The sequence below is a fragment of the Pezoporus occidentalis genome, unplaced genomic scaffold, assembly GCF_034315485.1.
Source record: "Pezoporus occidentalis ecotype Australia unplaced genomic scaffold, CSIRO_AGI_Poc_V1 ctg51, whole genome shotgun sequence".
Taxonomy (NCBI): domain Eukaryota; kingdom Metazoa; phylum Chordata; class Aves; order Psittaciformes; family Psittacidae; genus Pezoporus; species Pezoporus occidentalis.
Genome location: NW_026915847.1, coordinates 2,520,721 through 2,532,848, shown reverse-complemented (window position 1 = coordinate 2,532,848; position 12,128 = coordinate 2,520,721). Strand labels below are relative to the sequence as shown.

At 46.2% G+C, this 12,128-nt stretch overlaps 1 protein-coding gene across 4 annotated transcripts; it reads left to right on the top strand.

Moving 5' to 3' along the window:
• The first annotated feature begins 1,317 nt into the window (after positions 1-1,317).
• Positions 1,318-6,014, top strand: LOC134173343 (uncharacterized). Of its 4 annotated transcripts, XM_062637217.1 has the most exons (7): positions 1,338-1,421; positions 1,516-1,766; positions 2,639-2,698; positions 3,365-3,496; positions 4,355-4,501; positions 5,308-5,368; positions 5,549-6,014. In XM_062637217.1, exons 2-7 carry the CDS (start codon positions 1,602-1,604, stop codon positions 5,650-5,652), a joined length of 669 nt encoding a protein of 222 aa, XP_062493201.1. In that variant the 5' UTR covers positions 1,338-1,421; positions 1,516-1,601; the 3' UTR covers positions 5,653-6,014. The 4 variants fall into 4 exon arrangements, with proteins under 4 accessions (XP_062493200.1, XP_062493199.1, XP_062493203.1 ...); XM_062637215.1 differs by having other exon boundaries at positions 1,327-1,766; XM_062637219.1 differs by having other exon boundaries at positions 1,328-1,615.
• Positions 6,015-12,128: the final 6,114 nt, after the last annotated feature.

The window sequence follows — 12,128 nt, the reverse complement described above, 5'->3', positions numbered from 1 at the left end:
CTCTACTCAGTGCACAGAACGTGTGCTTCAGTTGTGTTGTGGGATGGAAGAACATCCTGCCTGTGAATGCCGAAGTGTCTTTAACACTGGTATTTTAAAGCAGGTGACAGTGCACTGGTATATTTTTCTCTTACTGTTGCTGCCTGAGGCAGTAGGAAGGCATGGCAGCAACCAGCAGCACCTTCCAGGCAGGTAACCTATGGCTTTGTCTCCTAATTTGCAGTATACATCCTGCTGGGTGAGTGGTGGAAAAAGGGACAGTGTTTTTGTGTCTGCCCACCTTTTGTGATCTCTGCAACTGCTGTGGTAACTTGGCCTCTTGTGCCGATGTGCTGGGTGTAAGTGCACGGAGGCTATGCCTTTCTTTCCAAGGGTGGAAGAGGGACTTGTTCGGCCTCGGCATTCCCCGTTGACCCTTCAAGCTGAAAGGATGAGGGTTTGCTGTGTGGAAGCTGACCCAATGGGCTGGCTTCACCCTGCCTGGCTGTGTTCCACCTGTAGACTGGTGGTGCAATCCTTTGCTCACACCACGGTGGGGCTGTGCGTATATTTACAGAAACAATAGCTAACCTATGAATTGATTTCTTAAAACGGTGTGGGGGGTAGGCATGGTTTAGTGCTGTGCTTGTTAGCGCTGGAGTTAACTGGAGGCGCTTGGGTGGGTTCCTGTGCCGAGGAGCCCTTGCTTGTCGAGGTGATCGCACAAGTCATTAGCGGTACATACAGAGGGTTTCCCCAGCTTTAAGTATCGTGCACGCCTGCCGTGTGAAGCGGAATTTAAGGCTGGAGCAAAAGGGGAGAAAGTCCTGTATGGAAACGAGACGCATCCCCTGCGGTGCCGGCGCGGTCGGAACGCGAGCGGGGGCAGCCTGGGCCGTGGGCGCGAACTCCTGCGGGCCGAGAGCCGGAGCCAGAGCCGGGAGGACCCCGGGCCAGCCGGAGCGCTCCGCGATGTGCCGCGGCGGCCGAGGCTCCCGCAGCCTCTTCGGTTCCTTTTCACCGCGACCGGAGCTCCGCTCCCCGGAGGCGGAGCCGCCGCAGGTGAGGAACCGGCGCCGGAGGCTGGGCGCGGGCGGTGTGGGCGCGGCGCTTCCTGGGTCAGGCCGGTCTCCTCGGTGCCCCCGCGGCTGCAGCTGCCCCCGCCCCCAGGGAGGTGTTCGGTGACCGGCAGCGGCGACGAGGAGCTTCGGGTCCCGAGTGCCGGCGGCACCGGCTCCCTGCCGAGAGATCGATCAGGGGCTCCCAGCGAGGGACGGAGCTCGTCTTCTGGAGGGAGCGAAGCCCCGACGGAAGAAGGTTGGCGGTGGGCGGGGGCTGAAGTGGGGATGGCACATCTCCATCCAGCAGCTTCAACCGTGGTGTCCCGGGCACCTGCCCAGAGCAGCGGGAGGGGTTTCTCGAAGACGTCTCCCCAGCAGGAGGTGACCGCTGTACCCCGGTGAATGTACTGTCCTGCCTGGCACAGGTCCCGGTGCTCCCCGGGTGCTGATGCTCCTCTCCCTTTCTCCTGCCTAGGACAAGCTCGTCTCGGCTTTGCTGGAGAGCCACGGCGCAGCCTTCCGGTCTCCACGTGTGGAGGTTTATGTGTGAATCAAAGCGGCATGGATCGCTACCGGTATTTCATCTTTAACCAGAGGAGCATGGTCGTGCTTGGGCTGTTCCAGATAGCCTTCAGCACGATGTGCATCGTCAGCGGGCTTGTAGATGGGGTTTTCAGCACTGAGTCTCAGCTGAGCATAAGCAGAGCTCCAGTTTGGGCTGGGATGGTAAAGTAGCACTTTATTTTCTATGCTTTGTTTTGTCTTGGTTTTTTTTTATCTCTGCTGCTACCCACAGGTACTTGGCTTGGGGGTGGGAGGGAGCCCAGGACTTCCTGCCACCTCTTCCCTGATTTCCTGCTTTGTACTCAGATAATTAAAGGTTACATATTGTGGCTGGAGGGTGCAAACAAACTTTCCTCTGAAGGAGCTAATAAAATAAACCGTATAATAATACACGTTTCTACTGGATAGCGTAGAAAATGGGGCATAGTGGCAACTGATAGGGATTTTTGCAGAAACATGAGACCACAGAGAAGCCACTGAAGATGAGGAGGGGACTGCTTCATCCTCACATCACATAGATGAACATCTGAGTGGCAAGCTGTGTCCACAGCACAGTGCCACTAATTCTCTGTACCACAACGAGCAGTGGGCAGTGGGCATTCTCACTCCCAGCACTCGATACCCTGATGCTACCCTATTGAGCCAGGCCACCAGGGGGCTGCACCAAAGCTCTTCAATCCACAGGCTGCCCATCTCCTTTCAGTAATACCTTTCTTCCATTTACAAGATGCATAAGGACTTGGGAAAGCAGGGTGCACTTCTAGCACTTCTATCAGACTTTCAGTTTTGTTATGTGGCTAGAGCTATAATGCAAGGGGGTAGCAAGTGGCCAAGATGCATTTCACCCAGTGTCCTGCTCCCAGGAGGTGCTGCAAAGGAAAACAGAAGAAACCAGCATTTCTCTTTCCATTTCTGACCTCACAGTTACTGTAATCCAAGCCTGGAAAACAAGGACTTTTCTTCTGCTCTGTCATAGTTTATCTTCCAAATCTGATAGTTGCCTCCCTGTTACCAACTTGTCTTGTGCTCTGCAGGTGATGGGAGTCCCAGGCCTCCTGGCTTTGTTTTCTTCTCAGCGGAAGAACCCAGTTCTCGTAAGATGAGGTGGTGGTGGTGGTGGTGTGTGTATGGGGCAGGGGCAAACTGCCAGGGCAATAAAACCAGTTTTGGTAGGGAATGAGCTGTCTGGTCCTTCTGCAGGATTGAGAGCTTATTTCCTTGAGTTAGCTCTATAAACGCTGCTACATTCCTAAGCAAAAGGAGGATGAAGTGTTGCCTTACTTTCTCCTGCAGCAGAGAAGTGCTGGCTCTAACAACAAGCAAAAATATGTAAAACCACTTGGTTTTGAATGCATTTCTTTTGGTGTTTCTTCCTGTTATTAAGAATTATGTACACTAAAACAGGAAACAAGTTAATTGGGTTGCATTTCCTAGGCAGGTCTCTCCAGCCATATAAATTTCAAGGGGGAATACTGTCTACAAGTAAGAGAAGAAAGTCTTTGGGTCCAGCTAGCTCCTGTGGTTAAGATTTGCGACTTAATTGTAGCTCAGAAATTCTGTATCATGGAAACCTTTACTGCACTGTGTTTGGCTTCCAGGTGGCTGTTGCTACTGAGAACTTCTCAGCGTTTACAGGAGGTCAAAGACCAGTACTCACAATGCTTGTCAGAACATTTGGTTTATATTACGTGTGTGGATTGGTCAGGGGATAGTTTTAATTCCTGCCCCCCTTCTTTTTCTCCTTTAATTTCTCTGTGTAGGTGAATGTACTGATAGTTTCTTCCATAACCTCTTGTGTTGCCATCCTCATCGTAATAGTTTATAGCTCACTCACACTGAACTATGGGGAAGAGGAGGAGCTGAGTTCTGCCCCAGTCCATATTATCCATACTGTAAGTACTGATACCATGCTTATTACAGGAGAACATGACTGTCTTAACCTGCAAACATTGCTAGGCATGACTTGGAAACAGAACCAGACTTCCTGGGTGCCTAAATCAGAGCTTGAAGAGGTGCCTGCAGCAGGGCCCTTGTTTAAAAATAATTGGGGTTAGTCCGCAGTTAAGTATTGAGTTAGGTACTGAAAACCACAAAGCCTGTGCAGGGCTAGGTGGATATTTTACATCTAGCTCCTGCTGTTCACTGCTGGTGCAGCATGGCTTGTGTCAGTGGCTATGTGAACTAATGCACAGCTTGCCTGGATGCCTGTGATAAAGTTACAGCAGTTACAGGTCAGCTGGTTAAAAGTGGGTATTATTTCAAGTGTATCCTCCACTGTAAAGCTGAAAAGAAGGAATGAGTTAGACTTCTTGTACCTCAGACCTGGTACAAGTGATGGCTCCCTGTGGGATGAAGACATTGCAGGTAGATAAAGCTGTTCATTAATTTGTTGCAGGACAAACTGAAGTGTCAGTCTGCTAAGGTGCAGTATAGCAAGAAGACACTTCTCAGTGTGAAGAGGAACAACCATTCCTTGGGTTTCTACTTGTTAAAGCTGTTTCCAAACCTGATGCTCTTGCATGGTGTCTTACATTTAATCCGAGACCTTATTTTACTGCTTGCTTTTTTACTATTTGAGGTTCATACTTGGCATGTTTTTCAGAGCACAGGAAGAGAAGCCTTAAATAACACTGACTCTGAATCAGTCTCCTATAACGCAATTGCAGCATTCTTGCAATCATTAGAATGCTTTTTTGGTGGAGAGCTTCACTTCTTGAGTATGGTTTTCACATTTCCTTTTCTGCTTGCAGAAGGTCATACTGAATAAAGTAGTCAAAGGTGCTAATGTAGCCATGCTAGCTGCTTCTGTCTGCAGTGCTTTTGTTGTGCTGGTAATGGCTTATTTGGGATGCCGGAGTCTTCCACGCTGCTCGTGCTACGACAGTGTAACTGGGATGGTGAGTGAAGGGTCCAGGGCACCCATTTAGTGGTACTGACTGTGGGTGGGAGGGGAAGAAACTGGGGAGATGTGTTTTGCTTCTATAAACCTAGCCTCAGCTCTGCCTCGGTCATCCAGGGCTACTTCTTAGAAATAAAGTGGGTGTTAGAAGGGTTTTGTATTTTTTGTATTTTTCTTTCTACTACCTCCCTCTTATTTACATTCCCATGTAAGACCTAGCTAAGTTAGCTCCATTTTCCAAACCAGTAGTGCTGAAAGCTACTGCAGTGACATTTCCTATGAATTCCTGCTCTCCTCAAAAAGTGCTACTTTTCTCTCACCCTTAAACCAACGATTGTTCCTGGTACAGCATTTCAGAGAGTTACTGGTACTTATATACAGCGATGCCTTATCCCTCGAACTACAAATTCAGTGAGAAAAATATCCCCTGTACTGTGTGTGAAGTGTAGGGGAGACAGCACACCACATTTCATTGCTAATTTATGAGGACTTTGCCTCAAGTGATGGGGCACATACCACGTATCTCTGCTCAGTACATACCAGCTACTTCTCTGCTAGAGTAATTCTGATGCTGTATTAAACATGTACATCCAACCAGCTCATTTGGTAAGGAATTAATGGGTAGAGGTTACAAGGCAGCTGCTCTCGACTCAAGATACCAAGCGTGTAATGTGAAGCCGCTTTAAACTTTAAAACTAAAACTTGTTAGGAGAGGTGGACTACACAGGCTTTTAAAATGAGTTCAGGTATGTCTCTTGAACAAACTTGCAGATGAAGGTTTTGATGTCATTGTTTCTTTCATAGGAATGGTTGCAACCTAGTGAGGACCAAAGTCAGACTGTGGAGATGATTTGCGCTGCACAAAGTGAGTAGCTCCCTCCATGTATTTACTCACCAGGGATGCTGAAGGAACATCCTGAGTAAACTTTACATCCCAAGCCAAAATCCCGATAACCAAAATACTTCGAGCCAAAAGGAACTCTGGATTTTGTGCAAGTGTCTACCCCAGGTTTAATAATGGTTTCCTCTTTCCTTCCCCACACAGGCCCTGGGGGCAGAATTTTTAACTTCCCAGATCAGTTTCCAGCCCGGGACTTAGATGCAGAGGAAGATGCATCCAAACCTCCACCATATATCAGAATGGCTTGAAAGAGTGGCTGAACATTTTAAAGCTACCAGTCTAAGTGTGGCAAGAGAGATGCAAGGAGTTCTTCATTGTTAAAGATGGTTATGCACTTTTTCTTGGCCTTTTGAAAAACACACAGAGAAAGAGAACTATTGAATGGCAACGTTCAGCAAAGATCCTAGTGCAGATGGGAAGTTCTGCAGATGGTTTTGGACATTCAGACTCTGTATAGTTAAAATACCTCATTGCCTCTGGAAAGCACGTCTATTCCTCCAGCTTTTGTACTTAAATCATGTCTTATTCCACTAGAATTCATCGTGCAGTTTGTCTAGCAGTGCTAGCCTGAGGCATTCAAATATTAAATACAAGTAATTTTTAAAAGAAACTGGTTGTGGATTATTTCTCCCCTCCAACTGCTATTGCAGTTTCTTCCTCTTACTCAATGAATTATTTGGATGATGTGGTAGTGTATGAAGAATAATGAAGGACCCACTTCATTACTGAGCTTTGGAGTGCTTTTCCTTTTCTTCTTGGCAGGGATGTGGGCAGGTGAAGTTTATGATACAAAGCCTTGCCAATACCATTCAGGTACCTCCATCAAAATGAGGATTCTGTGGGTTGTACATGTGTCAGTGCAATTAGTTTTAGTGCTGAGGTGTAATGCTAGAGTGTGGTAGTAACTAGAGTTGCAATAGCTCCTCTTACAGAGTAACTTAGATACTCTCAATTCAGCTCGGGTTATTCTACTTCAACTTTGCAGAAAGGAAGTTTTTAAAACTGTTTATTTTGGGTCATATGCTACTGAAACTGCAGATCTAGAGCAAGGTCCTCTGCTGGAGGTTCTCTAGGGGACTTCTTGGTCTTCTAGACCAAGGAACTGCAGCTTCCAGCCAGCTTCTGTTAACTCCTGAGGTGCATAGAATTTCCATATGTACTTTATGATTCACTTTCAGGTAGGCTTAGAGGTGTCTGCCAAGTGATTATCTTGCCTGCAAGCCTTGAACATGAAGTGGTAGATTACTTATCTCACAATATAGATTAACGCAGCATGTACATGCAAACAGGGCTTAGAAATATCCTGACTTGAGAAAGTGCTATGAGTAGTAGGATAAGTCATGCCCACCATGAAGCATGTAACCCCAGGAATGTTCTCAGAGAAGATTTATCTTATTGCAATATTTAAGGTGCCTTTTCTGCTCCAAGAGAAGAGGGAACTAATACAGTTGATGTCACTACGGATGTCCATTTGAAGGTATCAGTGCCTGAATGACTGTATTAAAATAATTACTATATTGAAGTAATTCAACCACTGTAATTCACCAAGTGAAGCTGTGCCTTTATTCTGTGTGTATAGTACCCGTCAGCAAGCACTGAAGCACTGAGCTTGACTCCTTTCCACATCCTGAGATGCTTCTGGCATCACTCCAAACAGTCTGTGATGAAATGTTGGGGTTTTTCTCCTTGATTAACATGAACTGCTGTTCTTGTATATAAAATAAAGACACCCCAAGAGGTTATTGTGATTCCTCGTCACTAAAAGCAGTGAGGTTTTCATTCTCTTTTAGTCTAAAACAGAGTTTGCCTTTGAGAGAAGAAACTTGCTGAGAGTAGTCTGTTGCTAAAATGCACTGCTCAACCACTGCATTGTTTCTGGGCGGAAGTTATGGTCCCCTCCAGAAATACTATTCTGTAACTAGTCTTTACAGTATGAGATGATATGATAGATGCTGGGTATAATTCAATAGTACTCAACTGCTGGTTGACAGAGCAATTGGCTTTTATTGCAGGCACACAGAGAATATTTCACAGGTCCTTAGCTGAATGCAGCACTGTTTTTGTTTCGTTCAGAAGGGTAACTCCTGAGCTACGGGTAAGAGACCCACAGCTGTCCTGTGGGGCTGACGCAACCACAGCTGACCCAGGTCAGGGCCTCTTGGCACAGCTCTGAGACATGAGCCGGGTACCCAGACCGTTCTCCCCTGGGCAGCTTGAAAAGCATCCGATCAATGGCATTTTAATCACAGAATCATAGAACAGTTCAGGTTGGAAAGGACCTTAAGATCATTCAGTCCCTGCTGTGGGCAGGGACACCTCACACTAAACAATGTCACCCAAGGCTCTGTCCAACCTGGCCTTAGAATCCCAGACTGGTTTGGGTTGAAAGGGACCTTAAAGCCCATCCAGTTCCAACCCCCTGCCATGGGCAGGGACACCTTCCACTGGACCAGGCTGCTCCAAGCCCCATCCAACCTGGCCTTAAACACTGCCAGGGATGGAGCAGCCACAGCTTCCCTGGGCAACCTGTGACAGTGCCTCACCATCTTCACAGGGAAGAACTTCTTCCTAATGTCTAATCTAAATCTCCCCTGTCAGTTTAAAGCCATGCCGCCTTGTCTTGTCACTACATGTCTTTGTAAACAGCCTCTCTCCAGCTTTCTTGTTGGCCCCTTTAGGCACTGAATACTGCTCTAAGGTCTTTCCTGAGCCTTCTCTTCTCCAGCCTGTAACAATAGTGTTAGACAGACAGGGTCTCCTTTGGCAGTGAAACAACCTTAACAGCATACAGTGAAGTATGAGTGGGTAAAAGAGAAGTATGCTCTGTGCTACTTCTAAATAAAAACGCATGTAACTGATTCAGCAGCAACTATAAAGCCCTTGATGGCTGTATTGCCTTTTACAGCCCTTTCAGTGGTTCAATCGCTATTGCAATACCAGCACCTAAGATCACTCAGAGACGCACTATTTCAACAGTTCTTTCTACAAGAGGGGAATTGCTAGGAAAGAAACAGCTGCAATATGGAAATTGGTGGAAACTTGAATACCAGTCTAATGCCACTCCCTCTAATTGGTTAGCATTGCAGAAAATATATTCCTGATTGCAGCTTCCAGAGCTATATTTAGCAGCCTATTCCGCATGCTAGTTATGGTGCCTTCCCAGAGCCTGCCCGCATCTCCTGGGGCATTTCATGGTTTGTGTCAGCTTTCGCTGATGGAAGTCAGACGGAGTTTTATTTACTGTGCAAACACACATCTGTAATGCCTCCAGTAGAAATGGCCTCGCTACTTGTTCCCCAGAGACTTTTCCTCATTGGCAAGATGCCAGGAACAGAGCTGACTTCCCCATTCCTTCCCAGCACTGCAAGATTTTCCCTTTGGGGTGGGCAAAGGCCCGTGGCTGCTGCAGGGAAGTATGGTTACACATGTCAAGGTGGCACTCTGGGTCCAGAGGTGGGTGTCGCAGTAGGTACACCTCAGCACAGCACCTGCAAAATAAAGAAAGGGAGCCTGGGGGCAAGGAAATAGAAATTCCAAGTTCCACCTGAGCCCAGGGCTGCTTCTGCACTGTAACAGCCTTCTCACATGGCTGCTGCACCTTAGTTACAGGCGCCTCACGCTTTGCTGCTAAGAAATGGAAATATCTTGGCATTTTGAAGAGGAATGATAGATGCAGATCTCAGATCTCCCTGAGGATGTCTCAGATCTCCCTGAGGCCAAACATTCATTGGGTGTATTTAGAAACGGCTGATCTAAGCGGAGCAGCCTGCAGGCACCTTGCTTCTGACATGGGTTATGGACCTCGGTTATGTGATCCTGCACAACAGAGTTACAAGGACACCAAGCGCTTTGTGCTCACCTTGTGTTAGCATTATTTGTCAAGACAAGGCACTTACGTCCAAAAATGTTTGGGTTTTTTATCTTGAGTCAGCTTAGCCAAATGTCACTCTATTCCCAGACGTGCAGAACAAGGCACACAGAATCACTGGGCTATAAAAGTGAAGGCTGGCAGCCTCTCCATCAGCAATGGCCAGCGTTAATCACAGGGTGTAATCAGAAGGTTAATCGGGGAAGCTGGTTTCATGAGTTAATATTCAACTAAGGGCAAAGTATTTGCTGGCCATTTCCCCCTAGAAGGTACTGGGGAGGTGGGGAAGAGGAGGGCTCTTCATCATGGTGGGTACGTTTTTGACAACTAGCTTGATCAGGATTGGGGTTCTTTGTAGCTTCACTTCCAGTCTTGCAATTCAACACTGACATAGCACTCTCTGACAGGAACATTTTGCTTTTCATCCATGTTGAGTAAAATAAATGGTTTCAGACTCATGTGGTGTGCGCTGGACACTTTGCTACCAACATGTGGGTTTAGCTTCACTGCCCCTCACCCCTAAGGCACTTTGCAAGTTCCAGGTATATATGGTTGGCACAGTTCCTCCCCTATGCTGCTGAGCTGGTGCTCAGGGTCAGGGTGGTGGAAAGCAGTCAGCTTTGTTGGGCACAAATATTTTTCCCCTTTGCTGGCAAAAGGCAGTGAGAAGCCAGGGGATGAAAAAATCACATCTCTGCATGATCTGGAGCCCTGCCTCTTCTAGTGTACTTACTTATATGTTTAAGTCAAACTTCACGATAGGTAAATGAACTGGCCTGAAATATTCTGTGTGGGGAATGACTCCAGGTCTTTCATTTAAAGAAAATATATAAAGCCATTGACTACACAAGGGTACTAGTTCATAGCAGGAGAATTATCTGGTTTGAGAAATCATTTCTCCCCAAAGTCTTTGCTTGGTCTCAGTGGCTCTAGTACAGCAGTTCTTGTGTCAGCTTCCATGGCTGGCTGCTTCCTTTTCATCCAGCAACCTGTGGTACACAGAAATGCACTGCTAGCTGCTAGGTGAAAGCAACTTACAAAAGAGAGACTTAAAAGAGCTGGGAAAGGATGGGCGTAGGAGTAATCAATCAAAATACAGCTATGTTCTGAAAACAGAAAGTGGTATTTGCCTGCCACTGAAAGGAGGAAGGTTTTCTTTTTCTTTACAGGCAGCAGAAAACCCACCTAATATAACCAGAGCACGGTGTGCATTTTTTGAGTCATTTCTTGATCCTTATGGGTCCTTTCCAACTTGAGATATGATTCCATGATTCTCCAGCACTAACAGTGTGTGAATAAGTATGGGGAAACGGCCTTTGATTTAACTCTTAACTTGAGGGGGGAAAGTCCATCAAAGCAAACAGCTTTTCCTGGCAGCTTTTCTGTAAAGATAGCAACTGCTTTGTCCTGCACCTCCGCAGGTCAATCTAACTGAAGCACACTATAAACCCACATAGTTTCACTTGCGCTTTCTGAGCTGTTGCAGTAATGTCTTTTTTTTAGTTCCAGAAACATGTGCACTCTCTTTAATTGACATGACATTTATCTGTCATCTTAATTAAAACAGATTACTTTGGTTTATATTTCATTTTCTGACTTCTGTGCACTACAGAAGTACAGTCATCACATTTTTAAATCATTATCAGTTGCTGTATATTAGTGTTTATACTGAAACAGTACATGCAAATATTGTTAAGCCCTTGCCCCTCATCCAATAACCACGACACTGATTTAGGATTATGGCTGGTGTTCCTCTTTGCCATAACCATCTCTTATATTAGTCACTTCTTTGTCTTGTTCTGCTTTCTGCAGGCAGCCTAGCAATCCTGGTATACCGACCCAAGTCTGCTCCATCAAACAGCCCTTCACCCATAAAGCAAAACCGCTGGTGCTGTAAAGCAGATGCTAGCACTGGACTGCGTCACTGCTGTACCAGAAAGCTGTAATTCTGCATAAACGCCCTACCCCTGGCAATGTGTTGCATTGCAATGCCAAAGTATGCACACTTTCGATGCCCCAAATATAAATAGATATATATGCGTATACGTATTTTCTTCTCGTAATTTATATATATAACAGATATGTTATATATATTTATATATCACCTATCACCATGCATAAAAATGAAATATACCTATTTCATGAAAGCTGAAACTTTTGAAATGAATTATTTTGCTTCAGATGCGGTTTGAGAAAAGCACAACTATGGCAAGCCTTAGAAACCAATCACAAGGGCTGCCAACATTGTGCTTTTTAACAGCAGCATCACAGTGACTCAGATATTAGCTTGGTATCAAAGTTAGTACTTCATGGTAGTGATGAGGATGAATAATCAAATTCAGGAACTTGAAAATCCCCTCTGATTAGCAAATGTTTTTTTTTAATCTGCAGCTGAATCTTCAGTTGCTGAAGCCAGGAACCCTACATTGCCTCTGATTTATGCGTGGGTTAAAAATATGAAGTCAATGGAAAAGCTGTTGCATGTATTTTAGGGTCAGTTTAGTCTTCTTCTCATTGTGTGCCCTTCCTGGACTAAGCAAAGCTCTGGGGCCTGGAGCTCTACAAAAGACAAGAACAGCAGCACCTCAATACCTCACAGGGGTGGGTGTGAGGGGTGTGGAGGTGACTAGGCTTTTACACAAGAGCAACCAAGAATGTCAACCTGTACCTCCACCTTTCTTCAATGGCCCTAGGGCCAAGACTGCCTGCCCTCAGCTCTGCTGGGAGAGGCATAGGCAATTGAAGCAGGGCTGATAGGTGTCCCCTGGGTAGACAGTGGCTGGAAAGCATGGGCAGCCAGGCTTTACTGGCCAAAAGCCCCCTAAGAAACAACCCTAAATGTTTAGGAACAAGTCT

Bases quoted from the DNA above. Each gene is read 5' to 3' on its own strand.
- LOC134173343 (XM_062637215.1), top strand. From the start codon at position 1,443: ATGTACTGTCCTGCCTGGCACAGGTCCCGGTGCTCCCCGGGTGCTGAT. The intron at 1,767-2,638 runs GTAAAGTAGCAC...TGTGCTCTGCAG, and splicing joins CTCCAGTTTGGGCTGGGATG to GTGATGGGAGTCCCAGGCCT. The intron at 5,369-5,548 runs GTGAGTAGCTCC...TTCCCCACACAG, and splicing joins GATGATTTGCGCTGCACAAA to GCCCTGGGGGCAGAATTTTT.